This window comes from Gossypium hirsutum, chromosome D01, assembly GCF_007990345.1.
Source record: "Gossypium hirsutum isolate 1008001.06 chromosome D01, Gossypium_hirsutum_v2.1, whole genome shotgun sequence".
In the NCBI taxonomy this organism is placed as follows: Eukaryota; Viridiplantae; Streptophyta; class Magnoliopsida; order Malvales; family Malvaceae; genus Gossypium; species Gossypium hirsutum.
Window position 1 is genome coordinate 16096258 of NC_053437.1, and position 17560 is coordinate 16113817.

Sequence of the window (17560 nt, forward strand, 5' to 3'; positions counted from 1 at the left end):
AATTATATAATTAATTTAAATTATTTATTAGATAAAATGATAATTATTTTAATTTTTTATAGTTAAATATTTTTTATAACAATGTTAAATATTTTTTTACAAATAGTAACATTATACTTGGATCAAATTTTAAAGTATCTAAACGGATAAATTTTAATAAAAAAATAGTAACATAAGACATAACAAGTTTCATTATTACTAGAAATTAGGTTATGATACAAAATGTTTTTACAAATATGGATTCATTAAACTAGTTGCAATGGTTTCCCTTAACATCGTGATTTCAAGGTCACTTTCTCTATTAGAAGAACTCGATTCACCTCTGTCAAACTGGCTTGAAGAGACTGGCATGTCGGGTATATTCTCAAATTCTCGAAAATCCTCATCATTTGACGAAGCATGTCTTCGAATGTAATTATGCAAAACCATTGTTGCAATAACTATTAAAACTTGCTTATTGAATGAATAACTTGGAATATCTCTTAATATTGGCCATTTTTTTTCCACACTCCAAATGTTCGTTCAATCACAGAGCATAACGAAGAATGGACATGATTAAAGGTTTCTTTTTTCCAGATACTTGATGATTACCTCGACGAAAATCAGGTAAATGATATCGTTCCCCCTATATGGACCTAGAAAACCTGCCATTTGTGGATATCCTGAATCCACAAGATAATATTTTCCTACAAAAAAGTAAAACATAAGATCAAGTTTAAAAATAAATTAAAAATTTTAATTTTTTATGTAAAAAGTAATTAAAAATTTAAAGTTCAACCTGGTGGAGGGTGTGAAAACTTCAACTCTTGTTTTCTAAGTGCTTGCAAAAAAATTCTACTATCATGTGCTGTTCCTTCCCAACCAGGAAATGCAAAAATAAAGCACATGTTGAAGTCACAAATTGCCATAATATTTTGAGTTGGTTCACCTTTCCGTCCGATATAAGGTATTTGACAAGAAGGCGAAATGCATGCTTTTATGTGTGTTCCATCTATGGCCCCAATACAATCCGTTAAAATAAATACAAGTAATGAGATACAAGTTAGAAATAATTTATATTTTAAAAATATAAAGAGTGTGTAAATTTTACCTTAAAGTGAGGCCAATATCTTGTATCATGTCGAATATGGTTCGGTACTTCCTCGAATTGACCTTCAGTGGGTTTAGTCGTGTCTATTCCCATTCGAGCAAATATATGCAACATATCAGTAAAAATTCGACTAACAGTTTCCCCAGATCGTTGAAACCACTCTGTTGCATTTGAATTTGATTCTCTATTTCCAAGAATGTACAATGATAATGCTAACTTCTTCATCACCGATACTTTCCCATTCTTTAAGCCATAATTTGTTTGCAAATCATGCAACAAGCTGTGAAATATATCTTTTGGCATCCTAAAACTATTCATGCAACGATCATCGTGCCCTTTTAATACTTCGTCCACCCACATTTGACCTGTATAATTTGAATCCATACGCGGTTGCATAGTGAAATAAGTTTCATGGTGTACCAATACACTGCTTAACATATATTCTTCCTCTTCATGATAACTGTTGTTCTCAACTTGGGTAACAATTGTGGCTATTCTTCGTTGAGCTTCTTCACTTAATTCAGGGGTATCATAATTCATATCAAAACTATTATACATATTGTTAAATTCATCCATAACCTGAAAAAGTAATCAAATGAAAATAAATCCTTTTAAATCTCGTGACATTCTATACAACACAGAAACTTGATTAAAAGTATAGCATAAAAATACCAAACATAAAAATTAGCATACATTAGTTTTACATATAAAAAAGTAGTATAGTTATATTACAATAATAATTCTAAGGAGCTTATGGTGGAGGTGGTTAATGGTATGGTTGGAAGGGAAATGAGGATGTTGCTACCAATGATGAAAATGATGTAATTGGATTTTGTTCAGCATACTCACGCCGAAGCCACCAAACCCTATCATCTGGATCTAAGTTCAAAAACACTTCTCGTTTCACCGGTATTTGGAACATTTTGGTGGCAAAATAGTACAGTTCATCTTTTTTTTGGAATTTCATCTCCCAAAGCACGCAAAGCATCCATTGCATTTGAAATAGTATATTGAGAGTGTGGAAAAATAATTTCATTTACTGACTTCCTTGGACTAGACATGCTCTCAAACAATTTCTCAATCTGGGTAGTTAATGTATTTCTTGATGATTTTCTACTTGAACTTGATTTTTTTCCTTTACCGTGTACAACCTCAAGTGTTTGCTTTCTTCGATTAGGGATTTCATGAAAAGGGTTTGATGGTACCTCATCAGGAGGAATACCTTCATTCTCGTTACTATGTTCACCTGAATCACCAAATCCCTCATTAGGTGCATCATCTCCCACAGGAACCCCACTTGGAAGAACACCAGATGAAGGTGCCCATGCGTTCTCTCCAGTGGCTACAATGCCACCAAACATTTGCCACATTAACTCATTCAATCGTGGTTCAATTCCTTTATTCTTAAATCCTTTAAAATCAGGATTTTCCTACATAACATGTTAAATTTAAATGTTATACTAAGATTTTTATAATTATAAATTATTAATTTCAATAAACTTTATGCATTAAAATAATGATAAAGTTAACACTAACCTGTATTTATGCAGCCCACCATTCTTCCGTAGCATCGACCGTCGTTTTAGATGGACACCATCCAATACCTGTAGATTCCTTAAGCAACTCCCTCCATAACCTCCATTCCTTTTTTAATGTATCCCACTTATTTTTCAATTGAGGTTTTCCATAATTTTTTTTTTTGTGTTTTTGCTTGAAAAAGAACAATGACATTTTCCCATCCTTTTGAGTTTAGATGAGTTGTCGGTCTATTACCAGCATTGACTTCATTCACGCAAAGTTCACAAAATATCAACGTTAGCTCATCATCCCAAACAGCTTTTGTTGCTAAGCTATTATCTCCGTCCACAAAATTTCGTGTCTTTACCATCTATTGTCATTGATATAATTCAGTCAATGTGCTAGCATTCACCAAGAAGCATAGAGAACATATATAGTCTATAAGTTATTTTAGACGTCTCCCAATGCTAATCTTTATCTAGCCATACCCAAAAAAAACTGGCACCTTAATTGAAGCTTCAACTTAATGGAAAAAGGGAAAATGAATGCAACAAAAATATAAATTTCAAGTCTCATATTTACTCAATTTCTGATTCTCTTGGACACAAGACATATTTATATGGATATCAGACTTAAGTCTCCAGGGCAAACTAATAAAATTAAAGAAAAAATCTGCAAGAACCATTGGTTCACGTTTATTGCTTAAAAATCTATCTATAATACAATTTCTTCATGTTTCTGTCAAATAAATACAGGGCCTTTGGGCCTTTGGCTACAAGCACTGATATGTTTATTTAATATGAGTTGTCTATGTGGTAATTTACATGTATGCATGTCAATAAAATTAACAAATGCTAATTTTTTTTATCTATTTTAGAATGATTTGACAAAAACTATAAATTAAAATACTCAAATAAATTTTCTTCTAAAGTTGGAGGACTAAAAAGGTTATTATGCCGAAAAAGAATAATAATAAAACAAATAAAATGTTTATGTTCAAAGAAGCATAAAATTAACACGTGTAATTCACAAGAATTTGACTCGGCGGAGCCATCGAGGGGAGAAAAAAAAGAAAGAAAAGCTCTTTCGTTCTTTGTAATATTGGCGTAGGCAAAATAAATCCATTAGGCTTCAAAGATTGAAACTAACCGATTATGGCTTCCTTGGAGATTATGTAGGTCAGTTCGCTTCTTTCTTTGTTTAATTCTCTCTTTTTTTTTTCTGATACTTTTTTTTCTGATTATTTGAAATTCAATGTGATTTTAATATAGGAGCAAGGCAATTTTTCATTTATTCTTCTTTTTCTGTTATATTTTTGTGAATAATATTTGGTGAATATGTTTTAATCTCTGTTGTAATTTGTTAGATTTAATCATATTCATTTTTTATGTAAATTTTTGTGGATTAATTAATGGAGTTTTTTATAAAAAGATATGTAGGCACGGATCTTTCCTAGCTTTACTAAAAAAAGTATGAGGCATTGGTTATATTCAATTCCTCATATGTTGATAGATTGGTGGATTGTTATATTGAAATTGTATCAAATCCAGTGGTTCTATGTTCTACCTTCACGCTACTGAGTTTGCAGCAAATTTTTTGTTTGGTATCCTCATTGGATGCTCCAACTGCTGAAAATTCGGGGTGGGAATGGTGTTTATGCTTTCAGTGGCTTCATGTGTGTCTTGTATGGGTTTGATTGTGTCTAATTCAAGTCTTATTTGTTCTATTGAATGCTTTAGACTGACATTCATGTGTGTCTTATATGGTTCTCTTATATTATGATATTGAATGTGGTGATGTAGTTCCAGTGCAGTTAAAGCACACTAGTTCTTAACAGAGGAAAGCTGGGATACTTTTAAATTGATTTTTGATACCAATATACTTGAAGCGTCGAAGGTATTGGCATAAGTATTCATGTATTCTCTTGACATTGGATATCAAAAGATTATTGGGCACATTTGTGAGAGAAAGAATATGCATTTCCTCTAATATTAACTTGCAGTTACTCTTTTTGTACTATCCTATCTCCTGTTCTTGTGGTACTTATGCTGGTTATGAATATAACTTAAGTGATTTTAGTCTAAAATTTGCATGTTCATCAGTTTTTTTGGGAGTTAATCAGACTCATGAAACTTTGGGCCAATGGTCTGTTGTGTTCATGTCATTCCGGGTGAAAGAGATGGATTTGGGGGAAGATGTTGATGCTGTTGATGGTGGTTTGTAGTATGTGAGAAGAGCGATAACTAGTTTTCATTCAATTGTGGTATGTTTTATCCTTAAATAAGTCACTGTGCCTGGCATTTAAGTTTCCTGCTTTACATCATTGACAGGAATGGATCGAGGCATATGGGGGCAGTTCACTCCTCAAAACGATTTATAAGGCTCTAGATTAGGTGAGTGTAAGTTCGAAATGACTAAATGCAAGTCTCAGCAGCTGGTAATTTTAAATACCCGGTTATGCAGGTTGTGAAACTCTTGGAGTGCGAAATTTATAATTATAATCCAGACTCTGATGCAGATCCCTTTCTGGAGAAATGATCAATGTAAGTGTGTATTATATTAATACTTTAGTGAGTAGTCAGTGGGCCATAATTGTTCAGTAACTGTTGTGAAGTTATATTTTCAAATGGTCATTCAGTTTCTTCTTCTACAATAGGAAACTAAAGCGTGTAGTGAGTTTAAGCTTTTGCTGCTTAAGGTGGGTCTAATTGTGTTCTGTGATATTTATAGTTATGTACAAGCTTCCATGATTATCTTTATGCCTTATTACCATATATTGTCTCTTGCAGTAACTTAGTGGTTGATGGTTTTGCTGCTGACTACTTGTCTTACGAGGAAGATGGTGAAATATTTGATAACATGGATATATGATCACTTACATACTGCTTGTACAATATGTCAATACCTTTTGACATCAGTCTGCACTTAGTTATGTTCTGTAGCATATTTTCTACTTTTCTGTGTATATGTCGTTTATTTTACCCAGACTTAGATTTGTTCTACCTGGATATGTTGTCTTTTAAGTGTTTTCTTACCCAGATCCATTCTTTCTAATAAAATATCAAATTTTGTTTCCTGTTTTATTTAAATGGGTTCAGTCTTTATGTTATCCATTTCTCCTACTTTTTGAATTGATACTTCTTTCAGGAAAAGGAAGAAAAAAAATCCTTACTTCCTGTTTGTTATATATAAAATCTCAATTTTGGAAGTAGTTGTGAAATTTGTTTGTTAAAGGCCGTAGATAATATTCTACTTGCCTGTGGGGAAAGATGACAAATATTCTCCACAAATTACAAACAGTTATCTTTCCATAGGATTTAAGCAGTTTGGTTGGAAAGAAAAAAATAAATTCGCCTTTGAAATTATCTAATAGTGCTACCGGGTGGATACTTGTACACTAATCTCTGACAAGTATTTAGGAGTATTGGAATTTGAAAATTGCAGAGACTAGTTCAGCATCAGTCAACACAGTACCCAACATTGGAAGAACTAAGCATAGGAATGATCAAATTCAAGGCCTTTGATTTGGGTTGTCATCAGATTGCTCGTAGGGTCTGGAAGGACTATTACGCCAAGGTATTTGCATTTATGTATGTGTGTATATATATTTTTTCAATAAGAAACCAACTAAAAAATTCAAGTATTAATCAATTGTTATCACCAGTTTAATAAGAAACATGTTATCACCAGTTTAATAAGTATTAATCAATTGTTATCACCAGTTGGATGGTGAAAAGACTCAAAAGATAGCAAAATTTTGCCCATATACATATTTGCTTGGTTGTATGCCCATATTTTTGCTGTAATTTTGTGATAAGAGAATTTTGTTATATTTTACAGAGCATAGGTCATATTTTAACAGGTATGGATGAATTTGGTAACCTACCTATGTGATTGAAATCATTTTGGGATAGTTTTAGCATTTTTTTATATTTTGATATATTTTAGAAATTATTAATAATCATTAATAATTTTATTTTTAATAACTTTCATAGCTTTTTTTTGATTAAATTTTATTTTTTTAATGATAATATTCCAAAATGAATTTGTACATATAGTTGTTTAGTCATTTGTTCAAGTTAATTATGAATGTGCAAATTTTATTTTTTAATGATAATATCTTATTGCACCTAGTAGGTTGGATTGATGCTAAGAGGAATGGGATAAAATTCCTTTTATTAGGTGATGCAGGCCATGACTGTTTGATTTCTTTCTTCCCCAAAGTACCAAAAATTCCCTTCGATAAAAGAAGGAATTATAAGATCATATATGCTTGTGATATATGGTATATGGTATATGGTACTAACCCCCTCACGATGAACTTGTGTTAGGCATGAAGTCATATAGCAAACTTGCTAAACTTGTTCATATTACTATAAGCTTTTGTTGTTTCGTTTGTTTAGTTGTGCTTTGTTTTGTTTTTGATAGTTTTAGTTTTTTAGGGTTTGAGACATGAATACATCATTGCTGGAGACATGAATATGGATGGTATTATTACTGATTTGTTTTTTTATTTTATCAGATCTCTTTCATTAGATAATAATGTTTTAATTATGTTGATTTATATAGGTTAGAAGGGAGAAAATCAGTGAAAGAATGAAGTATCTGCAAGATTTAGTACCAGGATGTAACAAAATCACAAACAAAGCTGGTATGCTGAATGAAATCATCAATTATGTTCAATCTCTTCAACGGCAAGTAGAGGTAAAAAAATAATGGAGAAAGAACATATGGATTTGTGTTTAAAGGAAAAACAAAAACTACTTTCATACAATTCAAACACATATATAGAGTAGAAAAAGAAGGGTTTTCACTTACCAGATCAAAGTTGAGAACAAGATTGATAGGATGAGTAGAAAAATATAGCTTCTTTGAGAGTCTACTCTGCTGTTACGGTGGAGTTTTGTTACTGTCAATTGAAGAGCAGGGTTTTTTGCATTTTGGGAATGAAATTAACTTAATTTTTAAGGATAAAATGGTAAAATAATAAATAAAAGTAAGGCTATTTTTGTCTGTTATAATGTCAACTGCTCAGTTTAGCCTCCACTGCTGCTATTTTCTCCAGTTGAAAATTAGCTGATCAGTGTGGGTGAAAAGAAACCTCACTGCACTGACACCCTCAACCAAACAACACAACAGTGAGTTTGGCACCATCTTTTCCTTTAAAACGTGCCTCAATCCAAAGGAGCCCTAAGAAAACAACTTCATCAAGTAAAGATATATGCACGATGGACTTGTACCCCTCAAATGGAAAAATTATCTTTTAGTCCCCTAATAAATTGTAGAATTAAAAGTTACTGTATGATAAACTTGTAACATAAATATTCACTTACTCCAATGACATTAACTAGGGATGTTTTCCCAGGCCTATTAAAGATAACTACATTTCTTGCTTGAAAAAGAGACTACAAGAATGAGATCTAGTATGCAGGAAACTTAATCCAAATACAAGGGATTAACATGCAAAAAAAAAAAAAAACATTCAGACCTCTTTCTTACTTATAACATAATCCCAAAATCTTACTAGCAACGAGACGTAACTAGACCTGTTCATAAGTTGGTGGTACAAAAATATTAGATATGTTTAAAATATGAGTTGAGTTTAGATTTTAAAATTCAAAGGTCAAGCTCGGCCCAGTCTATATTTAAGTTTATAGTATTTTATATTATATTATTTTTATATATTATTAAATAAATAAATCTATACTAAATATATAATACTACTCTAATTGTAAACATTAAAATAATATTAAGATGACTATATAAAAATTTTAATAAATTTCAATAAATAAATTTATTAAATATTAAATTATAATTTTTTTTAAAAAAATAATACATAGTTTAAAATGAGTTTAGATTAGACTTTTGTAAATACTGACGAATTAAACTGATATTATAAAATACATTAATATTATGTTTAAAATAAACCTGACCCAATCTATAACCTAATTTCGATCAATAATTATAATTTCTAGACTGTAATATTAATTTATTCACTTATGATATAAAAAATATTAAATGATTATTTAATGTAATTAAAATTTTAAAACTAGCCGTATCTAGTTATATATATATATATAACTATGGCAACTCTATAAAAGTTGAAATTTATCTTTTGAAATCTAACCCTATTCTTTATTGTCTTTTCTTTTTCCAGAATCTTTTCAACTTTCGTTCCTGTCTTTCCCGCAGGCTTTGCACAATGGCGGTTGAAAAAGTAGATTTTTCTTTGAAAGAAACCAGCCCAAACATCGGCAGTGACAGTTTTCGGCGGCGAAAAACTTACATCTTCATTTGATCTTGTTGAGAAGATGGAGTTTTTATTTGTAAGAATAGTTAGAGCTAGAGATTTGCCATTGAAAGCTGTCAATGGCGTTGAAATAAAAATCGGAAACTATAACGCGACAACCAAGAACTTCGAGAAGAAACCGGATTTTGAATGGAACCAAGTGTTCGCCTTCGGACAAGATCGGTTGCAGGCTACAACTATGGAGATCACCATGAGAGACAAGGAACTAATAATTGGTGACAATATGATTGGCAAAATCACCGTTGCTTTGCATGAGGTTCCACTTTGTCTCCCCCCTGATAGTCCCCTCGCTTCACAATGGTATAAATTGGAAGATAAAAATGGTTTCACTTTAAGAAAAGGTGAATTGATGTTGGCTATGTGGTATAGCACACAAGCCGATCGCGTGTTTACCGACGCTTGGCACTCGGATTCGGCAATTGTGAGCGGTGAAAGCCTTTTGAATACTCGTTTAAAGGCATATCTTTTGCCGAGACTTTGGTACCTTCGAGTTAACGTAATTCAAGCACGAGATTTAGTCCCAGGAAGCAAGGATCGAAATCCCCAAGTTTATGTTAAGGCTGTAGTTGGGGATGTGATATTGAGGACCAGAGTTTCCCCTGATAAGAATGTGAATCCTCAATGGAATGAGGATTTGATGTTCGTTGTTGCTAAGCCATTTTTCGATTCTTTAATAGTAACGGTCGAGGATAGGCTCGAAAATAGTACGATCCGATGTTTAGGGAAGTGCGTGATTCGTTTATCGAATGTTGAACAGAGGCTACTACCTTTACCAGCTGATCCGTTGTGGTACACTCTTGAGGACATTGTATTTGAAGATGGAATGGAGAAAGAGGTGAATTTCTTTAGTAAGCTTAACATGTGTGTAAGTCTTGATGGCGGATATCATGGGTTCGATGAATCTGTTCACAACGGAAGCGATTACCGGCCTACTGCAAAAATGTTGTGGACGGCTATGATCGGAGTTTTGGAGTTGGGGATCATAAACGCTTCCGGTTTGCAGCCAATAAAGTTAAGAGATGGCTGTGAAACGACCGATGCTTATTGCTTGGCGAAATACGGGCCTAAGTGGGTCAAGACTCGGACAGTTGTTGACAGTTTCGATCCAAAATGGAATGAACAGTATAGTTGGGATGTTTATGACTTGTATACCATGCTTACCATAGGAGTTTTCGATGACTGTCACTTGCATGGTGGCGATGCAGTTGGAGATGGAAAAGATCCAAGTCTCGAAAAGGTACGAATTCAACTTTCATCTCTTGCAACGAACAAGATTTACACATATTCTTATCCCCTTTTGGTGTTACAACCCAATGGAGCAAAGAAAATGGGAGAACTTCAGCTAGCAATAAGATTTACTTGCTCATCTTACTTGAGCTTATTTTTGGTTTACACCATGAATCCTTTGTTGCCTGAAATGCATCATATTTACCCTCTTTCGATATACCAACTTGATATTTTAAGGAAACAAGCCGTTCGTATTCTTGTTCGAGTCTAAGCCGAAACGAACCACCATTAAGGCAAGAGGTTGTGGAGTACATGTTGGATGGAGGTTCCCAAATGTGGAGCCTAAGGAAAGCCAAAGCCAATTTTTAGAGAGTTTTGGCTACTTTTAAGTGCTTTTCCAATGCTTGGCAATTGTTCGATGAAATCCGCAAGTGGAATAATTCGGCAGTAACTGTTTTAGTCATGACGATCTACTGCATTATAGTTTTAAACCAGATTTGATATTACCAACAGTGACTCTTTATAGTATTCAAGTTATGATCCTCCAATGGAGAAAGCGACCGAGGCGTCCAACTCATATCGATGTGAACCTATCTGTTGCCAGATCTGTAACAGCCGACGAATTGGACGAAGAGTTTGATACTTTCCCATCTTCAAGACAATTCCATGTTCTTCGGATGAGATATGATAGACTGAGAAGTATTGCGGGGAGAGCTGTGACAGTGATCAGTGATATTGTAACACAGGTTGAAAGGTTTCACTCAGTGCTAAACTGGCATGACCCAAGAATTACAGTGATGTTCCTTGTTTGTTGTCTTGTTGGATCCTTCATGTTATATTATTTAATTAGTCTTGTCTTGTTGGATCCTTCATGTTATATTATTTAATTAGTCTTAAGGTTTTTCTTATTTTTGGAGGATTTTATGTAATGAGGCCTCCTTTTCTAGGAAAAGATGTGCTGAATGCACCCCAGGATTTCTTCAGTAGGCTACCTACAAAAGTAAATTACATGTTATGAGTACACAGCGCCAAGAAGACTTCTTGTAGGTTATTTGAGCCAAAATTCAATTCAGTAATTATAAATTCAAGTTTGAACAACTCGATTTATTAATCAAATCAAATTTGAGTATTATAATACCCATTTCGAATGGTGTTTAATAGTCTAATTGAATTTTCCTTTTTTTAGTATTTTTATATTATTAATTTACAATTTCATTATTGTATATACAATATTAACCTTAATTTTCCCTTATTTTTTCAACCGAAACCTATGTTCACGGGAAGAGAGCTTATGTTGGTTTAAACAGATAAACCCAATTAATTTGGTTTGATTTGTCTCAATTTGAGTGATTTGAACAGTTCTCTAGTTATAAGATCCATCTTACCCGTTAGTTTTATTAGTTATCAATTTTTTAATTTTTAAACTTGGTTAAAAAAATCAATTTAATTTCATATTTTTCAAATTTTCTAAACTATATTTATATTTAAAAATATATAGTAAGTATATATCATTGAAGCTTGAGTTTGGAGTCGAACTTAGAGATGATTATGGGCCGGATCGGGACTCGATAGAATTTTAGGACCAGGATTGGTTCGGCCCAAAAAGTGGACTTAAAATTTTGTCCAAGTTCGGTTCAGATAAAAATATTAAAAGCTAAGTCCGGCCTGCTCGTATCCAAAAAAAAATATATTATTGTTTTTACATAAAAACAAATTTAAAAAATATAATATATCAAATACACTAAAAATATTAAAATAAATATTTCTCAACAAATTGAAAATAAATTAAAAAATTTATTTATACTTAAATAACACTAAAATAGGTGCAACTTAGCATGCAAATTCTTCTAAAATAATAGCAAAATGAACAATAAAATAAGAGTTATACAATATCAAAACAACAACAAAATAGTAACAATATAATAGCGAAACTGCACCAAAAAAGTGACAAAATAACATCAAAAAGCAGCAGGTTTTTTTTTCAGATTCGGGTCGACCTCGGGCCAAAAAAGCTTACCCAAGGCCCGGCCTATTTAGAAAACGGGCATCTCTTTTTTGCCGAAACCTATTTTTCGGGCCTATATTTTTACCTAAATCATCTCACTTTTCGAGGTGACATTCGGGCAAAGACGAATAGCTCGATCCATGATCAAGTCTAGTCGAACTCGAGCCCTAGATCCCTTCTATCCAAAAAAAATGCATATTTTATTTCAGTTGGCTCCTGGACTTTTACCTAATGTGTAATGTAGTACAAATTAAATGTCCAATTTGATACACCATGTTGTCGTATATCCATACGGTCCAAAATTTTTAACACTATTTAATTCACAAGCTCACTTAACACCAACAAATAAATAGATACAATGTAATTTCTTATGATTGGTTTTGCAATTTACCTATAATTTTTACTAGCTAGTTACATTTTTACCAAATGATTAAAATATTTTATTTTATTTTTCTTATTTCAATTTTCAAAGGAACAACAAAATTTTCAAATAACTTAAAATTTAATTAAGTGGTAAAAATATAATCAACGAATAAAAAGTTATATACAAAATTCAAAATCAAATACAATGACATGTTATTCATTTATTCATTATTGTTAAATCATCCGTTAAGTTGTATTAAGGTTTTGGACACAATCTAAGGTTGTCAGTATTGTATTAGTGAGCATGCCCTTTTTGTTATAATATTAGTATGTATCAATATTAGTATATTTTAATGTATTGTTTTGAATTTATTAATATTTTAAAATACTTTTCATGTATATGTAATCTAATTCTAATTTCTCAGTAAGTTATATGTTATATATACAAACAAATAAATCTCAATTACATCTATTTAAATATATTTATATGTAAAAATAAGTTTTAAATTTATTAATTGGTCCAATAGCTTCACTTTATTTTAATTTTAAATAAAATTACAAAAAATTAAAATGTTTAAAATAAAAAAATTAAAAGATAAATTTAAATATTAAAATTTTGTAGCAACTGATACGGGCTAGTATTGGCTTGAATGGCCCAAAACACATTGGAACATGCTAAGCATACTGAAATCTTGACCGGAACGAAACCTAAACGACTTGGTACAAGTAGAAGACTGGAACTGTATGGTATCGATTACTAAATTGGATTTTTCTACAGGTACTAAATTACACATTAGTTGAAATTTTAGGGGCTAACAAAGACATTAACCCATTTAGTTTGCTTCAAATGACTTTAATTACCGGATTACCCCATTAGTGAAAAGGAGCAAGAAAAAAAAAGCTTCTTAATGAATGCTGAGCCCTTGCTATTTTCTTTTCGTCACTTCCGCTCTTCTCTGTTAAACGTTTCGCCGTCGTTGCTTGCCATCGATTTGCTAAGGTACAACGGAAACGACTTTTTTTATTCTCATGTATAATAATTTTATATTACTTTTTATATTTGTTTTCTCGTTTCATTTCAAGTTTTAGAGTGTTTTATTCATCATTTTTTTTGATAATTAGTTTAACAATAAACACAAAAAAAACAACCCTTTTTGTCCCATGATTGAGATTGTTTATTAGCTCCTCTTCACCAATTTAAAGTCCCATTTTTCTTTGGCTTTTTATTGGGTGTTTTCATGATTTTCCCCTTTCTTTGTATGGTGGGTTATTTCTCGTTTCTAATTTGTTTATTGTTTTCATTATCATTGCATGAGTTTATGTTTCAAATATTGATTCTGAGCATTGAAAATTTTCCGATTATGCTGATTTATTGATGAATTAGAATTGTTAATGTAGAAAGTTTTGCTAAAATTTATAAAATATTGATGCTGTTTGTACAACTAAAACACATATTTAATGGAAAAAGCAGCATGGAAACCCTTTTGCCCCTGTACATTAAATCAAAGAGCAAACTAGGCCTTTCAGGCAAACTAGGCCTTTCAGTCAAAATTTTTCATCTAAAGTGGTTGACAGAATAACCAGACAATTATATTTGACGCGTTGCATGTACCTTATTTTGATGTATAGAAACTATCTTTTAATAGTAGATATAACTATGAAACTATTATGTGACATAATATTTCTTCATACTTGGATCTGATTCCTTTAATATCCAGGGGCTATTGCATCTGCTAATGGTTCAGCACTTGCAAAAATTGGTTCAACTGTAAGTTTGTCACATTCTCTTAATACATATACTGCTTTGCTTTGGCAAGCAATTAAGCTTGGAGTTTAATAATTAATTCCTTGCATGGCATAGACTATGTTGGCTGCTATCAAAATGGAGGTCATGACCCCTTCATTGGAAACACCGAATGAGGGTTGTTTAGGTTTGCTGCCGTTAGCTGCACGCTTTCCTGTTTCTCTTTCTCTTCCTAAAACGTATATCTTATCTCTCGTAATTTGTCATAATTTCTTTTTCATTTTCAACGATTGATTTCCACATGCCTCCAATTTGTTCTCCAATTGTTAGGCCTGGCAGACCAGCTGAGGCAGCACCAGTCGTGGCAAAGCAATTGTCAGACACTATTTTAAGGCATGCCAATTTAGTTCCTTGATTGTTTATTGATGCTGAGATGCACCCTATTAAGCCTGTTAATTTACTTGTAGTTGTGACGTGTGATGTTTATCTGTGCTGTAATTCTTTAGAATGCAAAGTCTGCAATTTGTTATCTCATCTTTGTGTGGATTCAATCATTATCTTCCTCTTCGCCTCTGTATTTACTTATGATTATTGATGTGGTTAACTGGGCATTTTAGCCTTGATATTGAAACTTTGAGTTCTCCCTCTTGTTTCTTACTGCTTGCTAAAGCACACTGCTCTATTGTTTTATCTAAATTTGTTGGTGGTTTCGTTTTTTTTGAATCTCTTTACACTTATAAATGTTCTGTTTCACAACTGTTCCACTTTGAATCTTTTTCTTTCTGTTAGGTTCTCAAACAACTTGTCATGTGTAATTACAGCTCTGGTATGATCAATTTGAAGGAACTGTCCTTGGTTAGTGGAAAAGCTGCTTGGATGGCATATTTGGTACGTGATTGTGGATTTAAAATGTCTTAATTATCCGTCTTAGGACTTTCAAGTTGTGTAAGAGTTAGAACATAAGCCATCTAGCGTTCATGCAAGTTGATATGGAAATTCAAGTAATACCATAGTGCCTTTGTTCTCCTTGAATATGGAAGTAACATAGTATTCTGTTTTTTCAGGACATATACTGTTATGATGCTGATGGTGCTCTTTTTGACACTGCATTACTCTCAGCTGTTGCTGCCTTTTCTCATTGTAACTGTTTCTCTCATTTTCATCAAATATTATAACATCAATTCACCATGCCACTAAATATGATAATACTTGCCAAAAACAACCAACCTCTTCTATGAGAAAGAAGATTGACAATGAGAGGGAAAAGAAAATTTGCGATGGTAAAATTGCTTTGTTCTTTTAAAGAGAAAAATGTATGACTGCCTGAGGAATTCCTCCGGTGTAAATTAAATTAAAAGTAGCATTTCATCTATTTATCAAGAGTGAGTCATAATAGGTTGACAAAAGACACTTGGAACATAATGCTCCTTTTCCTTCTGTTATCTTTAAGAAATTTATGATAAACCACTAAAAGCTATATCCATTTGATGCATTAACATACAAATTGATTTTATTTCAGGGCTGACATTCTGATTTTCATGCTTCTTTTAAGTGTGTGTCTGGCGATCATGGGGTTTTTGCATGAATTACTTCCTTTAGTTTTAACATAGGAAACGCATTTTCATGTACCAGCAAAAATTATCACTGCTCTATCTTGGCAATACAATGATCAGAATTTGCTTTAGGAATATGGTTTCATCTAATCCATGATTAAAGCTTTTCCTTGGGTAAACCAAAAAATTACTAAATCTCATATTAGATGAGTGATTAGTATGCATCATTGATATTAAAAAATTACTAAAGCTTTTCACTTGGACCTTAGGAATAGTTAGGATACTTATGTCATGACATAGGATTCAGATATGTGATTACGTGTAAGACCACGTCTATGACGTTGGCATCGATTTGCGATTTACGTGTAAGACCATGTCTGGACATCGACATCGTATAGGAGTTTAAGACCCTGTCGGGGATAGTGGCATCGATATTTGATTTCATGTAAGACCACATCTGGGACGTTGGCATTGAATGAGCTTTTCAAGTTATTCGAGTATCCTATTGAATTCCAAAGGGTCAACAGGCAATATCGAGTTAAGATCGAATGTAAAAATGAGCTAAATGGTTCAGGTACGTACAAAGTTAAATGATTATGAAAAAGGTAAGAGTTGATATATGATGTGATCATAAGAATTACATGAGAAATGTGATTGAACATGTGTATGGAACTAAGTAGATTCGGTTATTTCGAATTGAATTATGGATGTATTCGTGATGTTTTATTTTTTTATGACTTACTAAGCTATTCAAGCTTACTTTGTGTGTTTATTCAACATTTTATAGATTTTTGAAGGCTAGCTTTGAGCTCGGGGATCGTCAAGGATCATCGTCACACTATCAACTATTATTTGGTACTTTTGAAGTTTGTAATTAAGACATATGGCATGTATAGGCTAGTTTTGATATGTTTGGGTTTTGAAATTTTGTGTATAAATAGCCATGCGAAAATGGCTTGATCATGATGTTATGTTTGTGAGAATTCGGTCATGTTTTAAGCTTATTATGGAAGTGTGTTTCATGGTATATAATGCATAAGTTCTTATAAACTAAGTTAGGTATAATTGATGGTTTGTATACTGGTTGATTAGGTATGATTTGTGAAGGAAAAGTATGCATATAATTTATGCTTGAGTGGTTAGTTATTTAGGTTCGATTTATAAATGGCAAATAATGAATATGTTTCAGGTAAATGTCATTAATCTCATGTGAAATTTTAAAGTGACATTTTGATGTTTGCATTAGGCTATGAAACGGTATAATTAGATTAATAGTGAATGGTAATATTAGTATAAATTTTGAAGTTAATTTTGCTAATCGAATAGAAATGAAAATTTGTTATGTATGTGTAATTTTGATATGATGCAAAACTAATGAATTTTGGTATGTTTTAATTTGGTAGATATGTTTAAAAATGGTTCAATCGGTTATGGTAATATGCGCATGATTTTTGTAATGTGAAAAGAGGTATATTTGGTCATGTGATAATGCTAGCTAATATCTTTTATGTTGATGAATATTATGCCATGTGATATGATTGGTATGGATTAAAAATGCGGATGGGTATAGATACGCAAAATGGTATGTTAACATTCAGATAAAGAAATGAACTTGTACTATAGGAAGTATTAACGCTTGTTTGGTTCATGAGATGAAAAATATTGGTTTATGATTTAGTCATTCGCATGCTATGAAATATGATGATCATAAGGTTCGAATTATGTATCTATAAAGCATATGTAGTATGGT

At 32.1% G+C, this 17560-nt stretch overlaps 3 protein-coding genes across 29 annotated transcripts in view; 2 read left to right on the top strand and 1 right to left on the bottom strand.

Annotated features, from left to right (window-relative positions):
* Nucleotides 1-16837, top strand: part of LOC107921773 (vacuolar-sorting receptor 3) — a 38079-nt gene extending 21242 nt beyond the window's left edge. The window contains exons 4-8 of one of the 3 annotated variants that reach the window (XR_001691088.2): nt 14375-14496; nt 14588-14650; nt 15047-15145; nt 15322-15397; nt 16598-16837. Coding sequence is in view for 2 of the 3 variants with exons in the window: in XM_016851616.2 (XP_016707105.1) it covers nt 14375-14496; nt 14588-14650; nt 15079-15145; nt 15322-15432 (363 nt within the window). In the remaining variant the exon portion in view is untranslated. Of the gene's footprint in view, nt 1-14374; nt 14497-14587; nt 14651-15046; nt 15146-15321 lie in introns of all 3 variants that reach the window. The other 2 variants (XM_016851617.2, XM_016851616.2) reach the window with 2 other exon arrangements.
* Nucleotides 574-8333, bottom strand: LOC107921774 (uncharacterized). Of its 2 annotated transcripts, XR_001691089.2 has the most exons (5): nt 7427-8333; nt 2627-2978; nt 1091-2520; nt 779-991; nt 574-686 (listed from the first exon to the last, which is right to left on the bottom strand). XR_001691089.2 is itself a non-coding variant. In XM_041087178.1 (3 exons), the coding sequence occupies exons 2-3, from the start codon at nt 1664-1666 to the stop codon at nt 636-638; spliced, it is 627 nt and encodes a 208-aa protein (XP_040943112.1). In that variant the 5' UTR covers nt 1667-1669; nt 7427-7542; the 3' UTR covers nt 574-635. The 2 variants fall into 2 exon arrangements, 1 of the variants encoding a protein (XP_040943112.1); XM_041087178.1 differs by lacking the exons at nt 779-991; nt 2627-2978 and having other exon boundaries at nt 1091-1669; nt 7427-7542.
* On the top strand, nt 2989-11243 carry LOC107921767 (FT-interacting protein 3). 24 transcript variants are annotated; one of them, XM_041087151.1, is made up of 8 exons: nt 2989-3786; nt 4411-4504; nt 4711-4835; nt 4939-5001; nt 5072-5151; nt 6053-6184; nt 7178-7312; nt 8801-11243. In XM_041087151.1, exon 8 carries the CDS (start codon nt 8920-8922, stop codon nt 10414-10416), a length of 1497 nt encoding a protein of 498 aa, XP_040943085.1. In that variant the 5' UTR covers nt 2989-3786; nt 4411-4504; nt 4711-4835; nt 4939-5001; nt 5072-5151; nt 6053-6184; nt 7178-7312; nt 8801-8919; the 3' UTR covers nt 10417-11243. The 24 variants fall into 24 exon arrangements, 13 of the variants coding, with proteins under 13 accessions (XP_040943085.1, XP_040943086.1, XP_040943089.1 ...); XM_041087152.1 differs by having other exon boundaries at nt 4711-4831; XM_041087155.1 differs by lacking the exon at nt 4411-4504 and having other exon boundaries at nt 4711-4831.
* Nucleotides 16838-17560: the final 723 nt, after the last annotated feature.

Coding starts and splice junctions, on each gene's coding strand:
- LOC107921774 (XM_041087178.1), bottom strand. CDS start 1,666: ATGGATGAATTTAACAATATGTATAATAGTTTTGATATGAATTATGAT. Junction 687..1,090: donor GATATTGGCCTCACTTTAAG/GTAAAATTTACA, acceptor ACTTTTTTGTAG/GAAAATATTATCTTGTGGAT.
- LOC107921767 (XM_041087151.1), top strand. CDS start 8,920: ATGGAGTTTTTATTTGTAAGAATAGTTAGAGCTAGAGATTTGCCATTG.